General features: G+C 34.8%; 1 protein-coding gene across 2 annotated transcripts in view; it reads left to right on the plus strand.

Annotated features, from left to right (window-relative positions):
• Positions 1–16,482, plus strand: part of ANO1 (anoctamin 1) — a 115,441-nt gene that overhangs the window by 95,823 nt on the left and 3,136 nt on the right. For both annotated transcript variants that reach the window (XM_032225385.1, XM_032225376.1), the window contains 10 exons: positions 1,472–1,546; positions 3,469–3,670; positions 4,672–4,783; positions 5,710–5,767; positions 5,873–5,973; positions 7,075–7,220; positions 9,037–9,189; positions 10,408–10,460; positions 12,076–12,260; positions 15,330–15,435. In XM_032225385.1, coding sequence (XP_032081276.1) covers positions 1,472–1,546; positions 3,469–3,670; positions 4,672–4,783; positions 5,710–5,767; positions 5,873–5,973; positions 7,075–7,220; positions 9,037–9,189; positions 10,408–10,460; positions 12,076–12,260; positions 15,330–15,435 — 1,191 coding nt within the window. The remainder of the gene's footprint in view (positions 1–1,471; positions 1,547–3,468; positions 3,671–4,671; positions 4,784–5,709; positions 5,768–5,872; positions 5,974–7,074; positions 7,221–9,036; positions 9,190–10,407; positions 10,461–12,075; positions 12,261–15,329; positions 15,436–16,482) is intronic.

Below are 16,482 nucleotides of genomic sequence, written 5' to 3' on the forward strand. Positions count from 1 at the left end.
AGAATGAGAGAAAGAAAAAACATGCATGTGATGCGCATGTAACCTTAAGTGCTTATTTTTCTTATAGGAGCCTTATGGAGTTGTATATGATCATTTCATAATCCTTAATCTTACATATAAAGTAGTCCTAAAGACGGTGTATAAAACTAAATCGATCACTCAGTAAACCGTGAATATATTTATTTTGCAAATATAGATAGCCACCCATCCCATAAAAAAGGATTTGGGTGGCATGGAAATATAATAAAAATTAAAAACCATTATGAACAAACAGAATACTACTACTATACTCAGAAATTATTCCTACGCATATACAACCATTCGGCTTTCAATTCTTTGTCCTCTTCTCACTTTCATAAATTTAAGTTTACAATAGGATAATGGGATGAAGAATAGAATCAACAGGGTGCCCCTATTCCCTCCTTTATAACCCCTTAAAAGTACAGAAGAGATCAGAAAAAACTATGTGGCAGACAAATCCAGTTTAGAAAGCATGAAACCCACCATACTATTACTTCAAGTTTCATATCATTGGCATCTTTTCTTCTTTGCGACTTTGCAAAAACAATTCCATATGTACATACCCGTCATCATATTTTATGTGGTTGCAGTCCATGTAGGTTGGCCCATATGTCTTTTGAAAAATACATAATACAATATGTGCCACTTTTCATGCTTGCCAGACTCGGGTGACCCGAAACTTTACTATCCTTGAGAGAACAGCTACTCTGTGTTCACATGGGAAAAGCAGAGGGGATGCTGCTAATCATTTACTTGCTTTCACTGTCATTCTATCATTCCTGTAAGTGTTGACTTGGATATAAATTAAGCTTTCAGGAAATATTCTAATAATACTTTATTCTAAATGGAAAATTGCATTACATTTTTGAAAAACAATCTAAACAATGTCTGAAGGAAAACTGGACCAGTTTCCAAAATTAGTTTGGGCTAAATATGTTTTGACAGCCCTTCCAGAGAACTGTTTTGAAGAAGCTGCTTGGCCTTAGAACTGCATCTGTCCCACATTTTTTAAAAAAGCAACTTATGTGTTAGCAAATGTTCCCCTATCCTTTTTCCCTCTACTTGCTCTTGCATTTCCCCTCTACATGAAAGAGCTAGGAAAACTCCATAATCAATGATGGGTCTGCAAAATGAAAAAGAACAAATAAGAATCCCATTGCCCAAATTGTTAGTACTACATATAGACTCATATAGCCTCATCCACAAATTTGTTCTGTTTGAAGTAGTTTGCAGACTGCCTGACCTAGCTGTAGCTTGATGAAAGCCTGTCAATTGATTGACACTCTTGTGATGTTTACACTTTTTAGAATATTTACTTCTGTTTATGTGTCTTTGCACTTTAATTGTGGTCTTGCCTATTTAAATTTGGATAACAAGCAAGAATAAAAAAGGCAACTTATTTAATTGCTATAATGAATTGCTTTGTGTTATGTCTTCTTTTGTGTGCTAGACTGAAAAAGAAAAACTGACATGGAAAGATCGGTTCCCAGCATACTTCACAAATTTTGTGAGCATTATTTTCATGGTAAGCATTATCTTGGAAACATTATTTTCCTGAGCTAGTTGTCTTCTCAACAATAGGGAAACCTTTCTTAAAGGAGGGAACAAACCTTTCCTTTATCTAGCCAGCTTTGGATTATATTTAACTTTTCCTAATTCTCCCCACTTTCCCATCTTCTGCATTGGAAGTGCAAATTTCATAATTTCCAATACATTTGCATGGTGCCAGTTTAGGGAGGGTTCCATTAAATAATGCAAAAATTAATGAATTGGTTTGTGTTTTTTAAATAACACATTTAAAAAGTTTTAGCTCTATAATGAACAATAATAAAGCTTGCAATGTCCTGCTTGTATTTCTTTATCAGATATCTGTGCCCCTATAACTATGCTATTTGTACATCATATTTTGCCAAACCTAATCTCTGAAGAGGAGTTTAGCATCCACAAAAAAGTTATTACATTATTGAAATTTCACAAGAATTTAAAACTAATTAAGGGGAGCAACGCAAGACATTATATTGCTTTGTTGAATTGACATTACCTTGAAAATAGTTCCTGGGAAAATCATAAGTCAGATCATGAAATGGGTTTGCAAGGTTATGTAAGATTTTAAAAATTATACTACTTTTTTTAAAAAACCCAAAATGACTATAGATTAGTAGACCAAGAGAATGTTGTGGATGTGGTGTACCCAGACTTAATGAGGCATTTGATAAAATTAGCCATAACCTTCTCCCTCATAAAATGGAATGATGTGGGATGGATGGTGCCATCACTATATGGATTTGCAGTTGGTTTCGCAACTGTGCCCAGTGCATGGTCTCTGTTCATTTTTAGAAATGAGTTCAATAAAGGAAAAGAAGAGATGCCCAGCAAATTTGCAATGACACAAATGGGAGGATTGCTAACCCCTCAGATGACAAGCTGAACAGATAGGCTCAAGACTTAAACATTAGGCTTTTTACAACAAATATAGTTCCATGTCAAGAAACATAGGATTCTGCATTTAGATAGAGGGGGGGGGAGATTTTGCATGTACAAGATAGGTTCAACAGTAGTAGTTTGGAGAAAGAGCTAAGTGTTTTGGTAGAGCACAGATTGATCATCAGTCAGCAGCATGCTGCAGCTACCAAAAAAGCTAATGTAATATTGGGCGCATCAACAAAAGTATAATGTGAAGATTACAAGAAGTGACAGTTCCACTTCATACAGCATTGGTATAGCACATATAGAATACTTCATTCAGTTTTAATCATCACAATGCAAGAAGGATACTGAGGAGCTGGAAAAAGTGTAGTGAATAGCAAACAAATTTGGTGAGGATTACAGTCTATAGACATGTAGATATTATTTACTCTAAAGAACAGAAAGCTAAAGGGTACTTGATAGCCTTCCAATATTTCCAGTTCAAAACAGAAGGACTGTTACAGAAAGATGGTGTGGTTCTAAGAACCAATATGTGGAAGCATAATCATGGAACCTCTATCACTAAATATTCTCAAATAAAAATTAGCAACCACCTGGCTGGGATGGTCTGAAAGTGAAGATTCCTGCTTAGGTAGAAAATTGAACTAGGAAGCCTCCAAGTTTTCTTCCAACTCTATAAGTCTAAGAATATAATTTCAGGGTTTTTACTAAATAGATAACAACGAATGAAACCAAAGCAGAATTCATAAGCAGAATCATTATGTTATGGTGTGTTCTTTATTATTCCAACTATATTGTGTTTAACTTCATAGCTGATATTTTTCTTTAGTAGTATAATACTATAGAAATGTTTAGTTTATCCATGTGTATTATAACCATTTCTCTGTGTAAACCATATGGGAGCATGCAGTTTTTATAATATAATTGGCACAAGTAATTGAAACATTTCCATACAAACTACATCAGGTCATAGTAATATTGTAAACCTAATCTTTTGATAACTGGTTATATCCTTTTCAGATTGGACTGACATTTGCTATTGTTTTTGGGGTTATTATATACCGAATCTCCACTGCAGCAGCTTTAGCCATCAGCTCCTCTCCAGGAGGCAGGTCGAATGTTAGAGTGACGGTCACAGCCACTGCAGTAATTATTAATCTGGTGGTGATAATAATCTTGGATGAAGTATATGGCTGCATAGCTAGATGGTTGACTCAGATTGGTAGGTACATATTCTCCCACGATTTGACTTTGAATTATAATTTCATTAAACAATCTGTCTAACGATTCAGCTTTGACTTTGCAAGCAAAATTACATAGGAACAAACCCTGAGATAATAACTTAAAAGGATTCTTGGCATTAAGGCAGTCTCATCTTTCAGTAACTAATATTCTGTTTAATTTTAAGTGTGGACATTATTTAAATTCATTTAGAGTCTTATCACCTTGGTGAACCAGACAAATTGTCTTTAAAACAAGACAAATAACACGATTTATCTTCCTTTCCAGTCACTACTTACTTTAAGAATATAAATCAAGAAGTAAAAAATAGAGGGGTCCAGACTTTCTTTGAACGAAGAAATATGCATTTCTTTATTGAAGGGGGAGGGATCTGAAATACTTTTCTAGTAATCTTGTAATCAAGCCAGATTGACATTATACATACCATATTGTAGGGATAACTGTAGTGTATCAGCTCTGACCACATTATTCTAGGTAATTGCCAAGTGTAATCAATTTTCTAGTTCCACCTTTTTCGATGAAGACAAGACTCTATATTCATTGCATAGTTATTGACTTGCAATTATTTGTTTAGTGACTGTTTGAAGTTACAATGGCACTGAAAAAAGTGGCTTATGATCATTTTTTACACTTATGATTGTTGCAACATCCCTATGATCACATGATCAAAATTCAGACCCTTAGCAATTGGCATTTATTCATGACAGTTGCAATGTCTCAGGGTCATGTGATCACCTATTGCAACCTTCTGACAGGCAAAGTCAATGGGGAGGCCAGATTCACTTAACAATTGTGTTACTAACTTAACAACTGCAGCAATTCATTTAGCAATTCTGGCTTTTCATGTGTTTGCCTGAAATGGGACAAAATTCACTTAAATTTGGGGCTCAATTGTGGTCCTAAGTCAAGGACTATCTGTATAATATTTAGTACTTTACATTAATCTTCCAGTCACTTTTGCATTAATTTCATTTACCTCAGAGGTTCCAAAAACAGACAAAAGTTTTGAAGAACGACTTATCTTCAAGGCCTTCCTTCTGAAATTTGTGAATGCTTACACACCCATTTTCTACGTTGCTTTCTTCAAGGGTCGGTAAGTTGCATAGATTAATTAATTGCCTCACTAGTATTTTATGCTGTTCCAGGGCTCTTATTCAAACAAGGACAGCCCTTTAGAGGGATTGTCACTTGAGTTTTCTAGGCTACACCTACCTCCAAGTATTAAGATCATAAAAATTAACTGAATTAATTATACTAGCATGATAATTTCCCAATGTGTAATGTTAGTTATGTTTCTGTAAGGAGCACTTTTTCTGGGCACAACAGAAGCCTGGTTGGCTTATCAGTGTACATTAAGAAGGGATATTGCTAAATACTGAGGCAAAATACACTTTCATCAGTTAAAATTGGAGTGTTTACTGAGCAGATGTTCATGCTGTTTTAATTTGTTACAGGTAGAAGCATTTACAGAAATAAATGGCAGTCAGCAGCTTTACTGTTTAGGATCATCAGGTTGAGGAATATTATTGAAAATTACCACAATGGAAAGTTTCCACAATCAATGTCTTGAAATTCCGAGGGCTCTTAGGTCAGCTACTAAACCAGTGTCCAAAACTATAATCAGATACTGGAAATGGCAAATTCAGGCTTTTTGAACTCCATTCATTGACAAAAAGGAGTTCAACCAATAAATGAATTAATTGGATTTTCCTCATCATATCCACAAGATATTTAATATTATTTCTTTTAATCATATTTAACATTAATAAACCCAGCTCAAAGGCAAATTACTTCTTTGGGAAAATGTCACTGATAATGTTTATGTTGATAAAAGTAAATATATTCCTGGTAGCTAGATTTGCTTTTCTCTATTTTTTTTTCTCTGAAACTAAATTAATCATCCATTGTACAATGTGTATCTGTGTAGAATGATTTTAGAGGCACGTAAAATATTGCAGGAAGTGTCTGAAAGTTTATGTCTGTAACAGAAATTCTAACCATTGTTTCCAAATTGTCTAGATTTGTTGGACGCCCAGGAGATTATGTCTACATTTTTCATTCTCTTCGAATGGAAGAGGTAACTGTACCTTATTTGTTCATGTGTCTAGAAAACAGCTATGAACATTCTGTTGGGGTATACAAATGTCCCTAGTTTTTTTATTTTGTTTTTCCCTTTTTTTAGTGTGCTCCTGGTGGTTGCCTGATGGAATTGTGTATACAACTTAGCATTATAATGTTGGGCAAACAACTGATTCAGAATAATCTTTTTGAAATTGGCATCCCGTAAGTACTAAGAAATAAGAAAATATTAGCTATATTCTCAAAATATATATATACACACATACATACATACATACATACATACATACATACATACATACTAACAAAACAAATAATATAATAACAAAATAAATGCACACTATTTTAAACTTTGGTGTATCCTCAGTCTAACATTTTCTTGCACTGCATATATATATTATTTGACATTCATGCAGTGCAAGAAAATGTTAGACTGAGGATACACCAAAGTTTAAAATAGTGTGCATTTGTTTTATTACTATATTATTTGTTTTGTTAGTTCAATGCATTTGTTCTTATCTGAAGGACTATTTTTCTCTGCAAATAATTTATTTCTAAAACAATTAAGCCATATTATATTGATTGAGAATATTATAAATATATAGGGAATTTTAGTTTTTTGCTTTTTTATTTTGTTCCATTTTCCTTGAAAGATGAATTGTCTTAAATTCAGGATTCTTTTTCTTATCAGTAAATCTTGTAGCCTGCATTTCAACAGTGTTTTCCCAAAGTATTGTATTATGTGACTTAATAAATACAAATTATGAGTCTACAGTGGGGCCAAGTTCAACCAACTTGGTAGATAAAGTAGAATAGGACAAAATATTCAAATTAGTATCAAGTACATAGAATAAAGGTTTTCATGGTTATTCTGTGGCCATATTTTTGAACAGGATTGTAGAGACTGATAGAGATTATAATAGACCAGTAATTAAGTCTTCATGTCTTTTTAGGCGACAGTAAAGAAATTTGTTTATTTTTTTTTCATTTATTTCTGTCCTGTGAACTAACATAACTTGCTTTAAACAGAATGGAACTTCAGGAAAACCTTTGTTATAGTGCAGATGACATAAAAACAGTGAGGGGGTGCATATTAAAAGTTTTGGACATTTTCACAGGATTCTTTGGATACCATTTCAGATTCTAGAGAACTCAGAATACTATCATTCAGCTACAAATAATTTGGGAAATTGCTTTATTTCTAAAAGAACAATAAAATATTAAAAATGGAGAACCAAATCTCTAAATGCTTTTACAAAACATATAAGCCATCTAAAGCAATTACTTTTTCCTCATTCTTGTTAGGAAAATGAAAAAATTTATAAGGTACTTGAAGTTGAAACGACAAAGTCCTGTAGATTATGAAGAGCATATGAAGAAAAAACAGCGTTATGAAGTAGATTATAATCTGGAACCTTTTGCAGGACTTACTCCAGAATACATGGAAATGAGTAAGACTTAAACTATTTAAAGTGGGGTTTCCTAGCTGATTACCTGTTCTGCAATGAACCAGAGGCAACTGGACTTTCTGGTTTTTCTTTGAAGATGAAACCTCTTCAGCTCAGAATCTGCATAGACATTCAAAATGGATTTATTGATCCAGCCTGACTGTTATTATGTTTTCCAGTTTTCTAGTTCTTTCTTTTTTTATGCAATTATGATTCAATAACAAAAGATATGTTATCCCCTTAAGAAGTTTCTATTATTTGAAGTTTCATACGTATAATTTCCAGGAGTAACCTTGATCAGAAAGTTCAGCTCTCATATACTTAATCCAATCCCAAATGGATTACAGTAATGCTCTACAAGCAGCCTTTGAAGAGCATTCAGAAGTTTCAAGTGCTGCAAAATGTAGCACTCTGGGCAGTTATTTATGCCACCAGATTAGTGCTTGTTACACTTGTGCTCTGAGAGCTGCATTGGCTGCCAATTTGCTTTTGAGTTCAATTCAAAGTGCTGGTTATGACCTTTAAAGCCCTACATGAGTATGTCCCAAAGATGCTTTTTCAAGAGGCAATTGGACTATCTGATTTTTCTTTAAAGACGTTTCACTTCTCATCCAAGAAGCTTCTTCAGCTCTGACTGGCTGGTGGAAATGGAAGGATTTATACTCCTTGCAGACAGCTGGTCATTTGCATTATTTTAAAGAGTCATTGAAGGCACTTGGAGGTTTGTCTGTGTTATCAGGGTCATCTGAGTGGTGCAAATGGGTATGGAGCCTTCTTGGAACTATTGAAAGGACTATGTTGTAGACTGGAGATAGATGATGTCATATTCCTCTCCGTCTGTTGAGAGAGGGCTGTTCTTGGATGAGAAGCAAAACTTCTTCAAAGAAAGACCAGAAAGTTCAGCCGACTCTTGAAAAAGCACCTTTGGTACCTGGATGACTGAGAATATCCATAGACATCTACATGGAGATGGTTATTTGAGGGACTGTCTCTTCCCAGTTACATCTACCCATCTCATCAGGCCTGGCATAAGGAATATATTATGGGTCCCACTTGCTAAAGAGCTTCATCTGAGCAGAACTAGGAAGAGAGCCATGATACCCAGTCTTTGGGACATCATCTCCCCTGAAGTGAGATTGAGCCCAACCCTATTGGCCTTCTGAAAACTTGGTTTTGTCAAGGGGACTGGGAATTGCATGGGAATATGGAGCCCATAAAACAGTTGTATTGTGTGTAAGATTTTGATTGAATCTCCCATGTTTTCTGTTTATGGCTTTTAATTGTTTTAATGGTTTTGTTGTTTTGATAATTTTTATTTTTGCTATTTTAAATGTATGGGCTGCCCAGAGTCACATATGTGAGATGGGCAACTTTATGAATTAAACAAAGTAAATAAATATATAAATAAATCAAGTTAATTTATTAAAGCAAAGACAACAAAGAATCTTGTAGCTCATTAAAAGTAAAAAATGTACTAGGCTTCATAGATTTACATCCACTATATGAAATACATTATTTTCTCTTGTGTTAGGAATATAGGTAGATTCATAGTTTAGTGGAAGTTTGGGTGGGAGAATTGTAAAAAATTGAAAGCAGCGTGCAGTTAAATAAAAGAAATGTTGTCCAGAAATGCTCACACACAATATGTACATTTATATAAAATAGCCAGTAGCAAATAGTATAACATTTCAAACACAGAAAATACATATAATTTATGTGTAGTATGCATTCATTGATTTGCAGGGAGGTTGTGTTTTGGAAAGCAAATTCTACAAGAGTAAAATTGGTAATTGATAGTAGTTTCTTTTTAAATTTTCAGTAATCCAGTTTGGTTTTGTAACCCTGTTTGTTGCATCCTTCCCATTGGCTCCCTTGTTTGCATTACTAAACAATATCATCGAGATACGTCTGGATGCAAAGAAATTTGTCACTGAGCTTAGGAGGCCAGTTGCAGTGAGAGCTAAAGATATAGGTAAGTTAGTAATTATTTATACAATATCTATAATTTATAAATATTGGTTAGAAAACAGAAAATTGAGAGCCCTGGTTTGTGCAAGATAGCCACTGAATACCAGCTAGTGTTCTTTATTTGTGACAATCTGATCTCAACAGCTAGGAAAGCTATGTTATTCTCTTGATTTCTATCCTGTTTTTTTTTTTACTAAAAGAATGCAAGTAATTATAGATGTTTGAATAATCAGTGAAATTAGCATGAAAAATTGAACAAAAATTGTTTCTCCTTAAGGGTTTCACTTCATGCCAGCAGGCATAGAAAGAAGGGGTCATTTGACATTCTTAGGAAAAGCATTCTAAACTTCCCTGTAACTACCAAAGAATCTGTGTCCCTTGGTTCTATTCTTAGCCCCTTCAATAGGCTAAAGACTTAAATGAAAAGCACAAATAAAGGGTTGTAGCAAATTCATCATTTACCAGCAGAACTGAATCATCCTTCTATGTATCCACTAACCTGTTCAAACAGTAAAAGATTCTCAAAGGCAAAACTGGAATGCAGAAAAGAGATTTGGAGGGGGGGAATGACAAGAAGTTCCATGTTACCCCTTAGAATGGAATGTAGAAATGAGGGAATATACTTTAATCTAGAAATAAACGAACTCACAAACTGAGTAGATATTAAAATAAATATATTTCGCTTTAAACTTTGAACTAAAGAAAGGATGAAAAAAGTTAATACCATTGCTATTATTTATTTATAATATCTAAATTATTTATTATATATGATGTATTAGTGATATATGCATTAACAGACCAGATCCTAGGAAGCAATTACAGGTAGTCCTCGACTTAAGACCACAGCTGAGCCCAACATTTCTGTTGTTAGGTGAAACATTTGTTAATGGTTTTGAAACAGATGCTGGACATTCATCTGTTAGAGATGCTTTAGAAATAGAACCTGCACTTAACAGTGGATTGAACTAGATCAATAGTTTTTAGACTTTTTCAGGCTGTAGAAAAAATATCCTGGAATCTCTGATCAAAGGATAAAATTATAAGAATTGAACAATGGCTGCATTTACTTTTGCCTCTGCTCTCTCTCAGAGCCCCAACCTTAGGGGTTCACTGGGACAGAGTTTGAAAACCCCTGGCCTAGATGATAGTCCTTTCCAAATCGGTGAGTCTATTATCAGTGTTTGCGACAATACTTTTGAATAGCTTGCTTGTCTTTCCCCAGGAATATGGTATAATATCCTCAGAGGGGTAGGAAAATTGGCTGTGATCATAAATGTAAGTATTTCCCCCCCTGTAAATAGTATATGAAGACAAAATTTTCATTTCTATTCAACTATTTTAAAGGTTTACTCTAGAACGGCTAAAGTAGGAAAGTGTGAATATGCCTAGAAAAGCAGCCATAAAGATGGGCTGACCCTTGGGCTAACCTCAGCTCCTCCAACTTTTATTTTTTTCCACACATATGCTCCAGAATGCTTCTCTTTTGTCAAGAGGCTCATCTTTTCTATCAATTACCTCCTTTTCCTTTATCCCTTGTCTTCATTTCCTATTCCTGTATGGTCTAGAGCAGCTCCGTGGCAGTGTGGCCTACAGATCCTTCACTGACTGTCCATTGTGTTTCCAGACTGTAGCTTTCTCACTTCTTAATGCCAACATTAATTCTTCTCTTGTTTTGCTCCTCAGCTTGTTAAGCATGGCATTCTTTGTCCTTTTTCTATTAGGTCAAAAGGGAAAGTTGGAATTGGTTTTTCTGTAGGTGTTGACGTCATAAAGACGTTTCCTAAAACAAAAGTGAGCATCTAGCAGGCATCTAATCCAGTGGTGGGTTGGCAATTTTGTTACTACCGGTTTGGGCACGCTCGTGTGCGCTTGTAATGCTTCTGCGCATGCGTAGAAGCAGGTGGGCACAGCCTGCCGCTGCCGCTACTATCGGTTCACCTGATCTGGGCCGAACTGGCAGCAACCCACCTCTGATCTAATCTGTAGCTCTGAGATCACCCCACGGAAAATGACAGAAAAGCCAAATGGCCAATTTTTGGCAGCACAATTTTCAGCTAAAAAAAGGAGAAAATGAAATGATATCAGGTCCCCAATAAAGACTTCCAAATTGCCTTAAGCATCACTGGGAAAACCTGCAGCCAGGCAGGCTAGCCCACAGGTTAAAAAAAAGTTGTGTACGCTAAAGCCAAAGAAAATTATGCAATTCTATGGATCCATATGGAAAAGATCCACTGCAATTCTAAATATTAAACTTTCTACTCTCTTCTGAGATGGTATATGCCCTAAGAACAACAGCTAAACATTTCGTGTAAGATTTACATTAATTGTGAAAGATAAAAAGTATTAAATTTCTGGATACAAATAAAACTCTTTGTCAAGTTTTTGTGCATTTGATAAAACCTTTAAATGGAGCATTTGCACAAAAAGCACCCAATTTCAGAACAATGAACGCAAAAGTGATTCAAAATTCCCCCCAGCATGCAGCATAATGAAAACATCAGTGTCCCACACAGTATTTGTTTATTGATAGTGTGTGTGGGGGGGTATGTGTGTAGCAAAAATATTGTGAATAGCAATGTTGGAAATTTGGGGCTGTTTTCTGAAAGAATTTTGCAATTAAAAGGATGTCAGTGTTGAAATGCCAATAACCGTTTTTCCACCTGATGTTAGCTTTCCCAGTCAATTTCAGTTACTTAATTTGCTGCACTTTTAGAGTTTGAATCTCAAACCACCATGGTGCAAAGAAAACCATTAGCCTGTTGATCCAATGATATGGTTTGAACCAGCCTGATTCATGGCAGTCCCTGCTGGGGGAGGAGACAATTGAGTCTGCTTATGTAATGAAGTGTGGCCTGAATATCTGCGCTCATTCTTTACTTTTGTGGCTTAGGCATTTGTGATCTCATTCACATCTGACTTCATTCCACGCCTCGTGTACCTGTATATGTACAGTGAGAGTGGCACCATGCATGGCTTCGTGAACCATACACTATCCTATTTTAATGTCAGCGATTTTCAAAGAGGAACTGCTCCAAAAGATGATATGGAGCTTGGCTATCAAGTGCAAATATGCAGGTATATAATGACATTTCTTTGAAACAGCTTTCCCTAGACAGTGCCTAGGATATTTAATTGTCATGCATCTCATCAAGTCTATTTTAATTTTCAGTGTGTTTATTCTAGGCTGTATGTATTGAAAAATGCCATCTTTCTGTAGATAAGGCTGCCTTCCCCCCTTTGCTTCTATGTCAACACCATTCCCCCCCTCCAATTACCACGTAAAGTCAAAGGCACAAAAATTCAGCTAGTAGAACCCCATTTTTGAAAAGAGAAAGTATTTTCTGTGACAGTTTTATGAGCTTCTGTCTATACCAGGGATCTCCAAACTTGACGACTTTAAGACTTGAGAACTTTTGTTTTAGATTGTTATTAAATGTTTATTTGTTAACATATAATTAACTATGATAACAATAATGAAATGATAACCTTAACTAGTATAAGTAACTTGGTTATAAATTGTAAATTGGGACTTGGCGAAAAGACCTATAAATTTTATTAAGAAATTTTTGTTTAGATCTTGTTATAAAGGTATAATTCCTTTAGGTCTGAAGAGAAGAGATGTCATATAAATAGTAAACACTTTTTCGTTGACCACAATAACAAGAAAATGTTAATGGATACTTTGGGTGATTAATAAGTAGGAATGTTAGTATTTTGTAGATTGTTTTAGATTGTTATTAAATGTACATTCGTTAACATATAATTAACTATGATAATAATAATGAAATGATAACCTTTAATTAATTAAAATAACTTGGATATAAATTGTAAACTGGGACTTAGGGAAAAGATCTATAAATTTTATTAATAAATTCTTGTTTAGATCTTGCTATAAAGTTATAATCTCTTTGATATAAATAGTAAATAATTTTTAGTTAACTACAATAATAACAAGGAAATGTTAATGGATAATGTTTAATGATATATATACGTGTTGTATTAGTAAAAGCAAATTGGATATAAGCTTTAAATTGTGAGTTGGGGGGGAAAAGGTAGGCGAAATGCTTAAATATCTTATTAGCTTATTTTGTTTCAGAATATGTTATAAAGGTGTAATGTCATTGGAGGTTTATTGAAATTGCGAATGAATGCCAGTAGGTGGTTGTGTCTTTAAATACAAATGATTTCAGATAAAAGCACTTTTAAATAATTGTAATTAAATGAGAATTGTGGTACAGTGATAGTAAAATACATTAAAAAATTTTGATTTAAAATGTACAATTCAATTTGAATGAAGTATATGTAATGATTGTGGAAGAAACGCATGAAATGTATTTGTAGCCAATCGACACGCTTTCTACAAGATGTAACGAAGGATGATTCTTTTTTGTGTTTTTGTTTAATTAAAATAATAAAAAAAAAATTTTAAAAAAAGACTTGAGAACGTCAACTCCCAGAATTCCTCAGCCAGTATGATTGGCTGTGGAATTCTGGAAGTTGAAATCCACAAGTCTTAAAAGTTGCTAAGTTTGGAGCCCCCTGGTCTAGAACCACAAAAGTACTTCTCTGATCCATTATGATTAGTTTGGATCTACTCTCTGCCAACATATGTCTCTCTCACACACATGCATACATACACACAATAAAATAAAGCTATCCTAAATCACCTCATCAATGAATCAAGCATATTAGCAGATATGTAGCTTTAAAAACCCAGTAGCCATATGCTCCTTAATCTAATATTCTTTTGACACAGAAATCCACAATACTACAATGTAATTTTTTAAAGGGAAAGTTGTCACTGCTCTTTATTCCCCTCTGCCTCTAATTTCCATTATGGTTATACTAATTCCTCAAAAAACTGTTTCATACATATGCAAATAGTACCAGAGACAATTTCCATTAACTAAGAAAATATATAGCTGCTGTAATGATTCATGTGCATATTGAGAAGGACCCTGTTCAAAAAACATATCCAGCACTATTAGGTCATCTGAATCTTTCAAATATTATAAATGTCATATTCCACTATTCAAAAAGTGCCTAAATGCAATGCTTTATATTCCAGATCTTTGTAAACCCTAATTTGTCTTCATCATTGAATTGCGGCTGGACCTCTAAATAAACCAGAGATAAAATCTCACTAATTTATTAATTACTACCACATAAGCTTGCTCAATTTCATATATGTTAGAATAAATCTCTGAATTGTTCTAATATATTTCCTCCATATTTTGTATGACTCTAATTTTGATAGCTACAAAATTGCTTTCTTGATTCTCAGAATTTATGCACTTTGCATCCCAAATTCCAGTGTATCTATTTTTCACATATCTTCCCTATTTTTTAAATTAAATGATACTACTTAGAGTTTGTATTAAGACACTTTTTCTGCTTCACTCTCCTTCCCCCTTACTTAGCCAGTTGGACTTGGGAGGGGAATTGATAGCCTTGTAGGATGCCTCTGAACTGCAACCCCCAGTATCTGTCATTGGCCATTCTACTAAGACTGCTGGGAGGTGAAAGAGCATACGTTTGCTGTCCTACCCTAATCAGGTTGCCGTAGGCTTGTTTCACTGCACTATAAAGCCTTACATATAATATTCATGGCATTTCATTCAAGTATTAATAAATGGCTGCATACTTGTCTGCGGTATAGCAAGCCAATCCTTTTTCTGAAGAAGATTTTCAGTCAGTGTTTCCTTTTCTAAACTCTGAGAATAGCTTGTTTTTTTAATACAATTTCACATTTTTCTCAAATATGTTATGCAAAACAAACAAACAAATCTCTTCAACAAAGTACATGGAAACACAGCAATTCACTAACATGTTATTCTGGTAAAGCAAAAGAAATGAGCATAACAATATTTTCAATATCAGCAGTAAACTCAATGTAGCGACTGACACACTGACTTTAGAGATGATAGATGATAATGTAGGTAGGTAGGTAGGTAGGTAGGTAGGTAGGTAGGTAGGTAGGTAGGTAGATAGATAGATAGATAGATAGATAGATAGATGATAGATAGATAGATAGATAGATAGATAGATAGATAGATAGATAGATAGATAGATAGATAGAATTTGACATAAAGTAATAAATTTTTCTCAGAACTTTCTGATTCTCAATTCTAATCTTTTTTTCAGATACAAAGATTATAGAGAACCTCCATGGTCTGAAAATAAATATGACGTTGCAAAAGATTTTTGGGCTGTGCTTGCAGCAAGATTAGCATTCGTAATAGTGTTTCAGGTAACGTACAATCAAATTTTATCTCCCCCCCCCCCCCGGAAATTAAATCATAATAAAATGAATACATTGTGTTTCAGGACAATATGATATCTAACATTATTTGAAAAAGACCATGTCCATTTCATATTTATCTAGTAGGTATCAACAACTTTTTCAAATTCCTTATTCTTACACAAAAAGCATTTACAGTAAAATAAAAATTATATTGTAAATTTTATGAAAATACTGCACTTCAAGATTTGCACTGTGGCAGAAATTGTTGCATTGCACACAAAGACTCTCAAATGAGTATACCAGAATACCAGCAGTTCAGTGAAGACTGCCCATACGAGGATTCAGCTGTTCCCATTGGTTGTTTCTTGTAACAGTAGGTAAGAATGATCTTGAATGATGAAGGGAAGAGATGCTCCCTAGGGAATAAAAAAGTGGGAGAGCCTGCCCCTGAATAATGGGCAGAGAAAGAAATATAGAAGGGATCCACCCTGACCTTTTAGGTGGTAAAAAGAGATGGTAGAGTAGCATTGTGGTGCTTCCTCTCTAGTCTACTTGGGAGGCTAACAGCTCTGAAAATAAAATAAAAGGTGCCATTGGTGCTCAACCTCTGTTTTTTATTGTTGTCACAAGGGTCACCTAAATTAAATAGTTTTTCCTCTTGCCTGGACCAACAGAAGGTTTACATTTGTACTCAGCATCATTGGTTTGTGGCTGGGTAACAAGGTGGAGCCAGCACTAGCACTGTTGAGAGCACCATGGATAATAACAAAGGCAATCTGAGGATGCTCACTATGGCATCATTTACTGTTCAACACAGGCCATCTTTCTTCCATCAATATAGTTGTTGTGGCCCACCAGCTGGCAGTGGAGCTGCTGGCAGACCTGGATGATGAGGAGGTTGGGAAGGAACTTGGGCCAATTTTGGAGTCTGGGAAAGGCTCTGATGGATGCTCTGTGTCGGACGCAGAGATAGAGCCAGGGCCGTCTGACATTTTCCAGCAACCAGAGTGGAAGCTGCCTTTGGAAGCTGATATGAGTGAGGAGGAGGAACAG

This window comes from Thamnophis elegans, chromosome 1, assembly GCF_009769535.1.
Source record: "Thamnophis elegans isolate rThaEle1 chromosome 1, rThaEle1.pri, whole genome shotgun sequence".
In the NCBI taxonomy this organism is placed as follows: domain Eukaryota; kingdom Metazoa; phylum Chordata; class Lepidosauria; order Squamata; family Colubridae; genus Thamnophis; species Thamnophis elegans.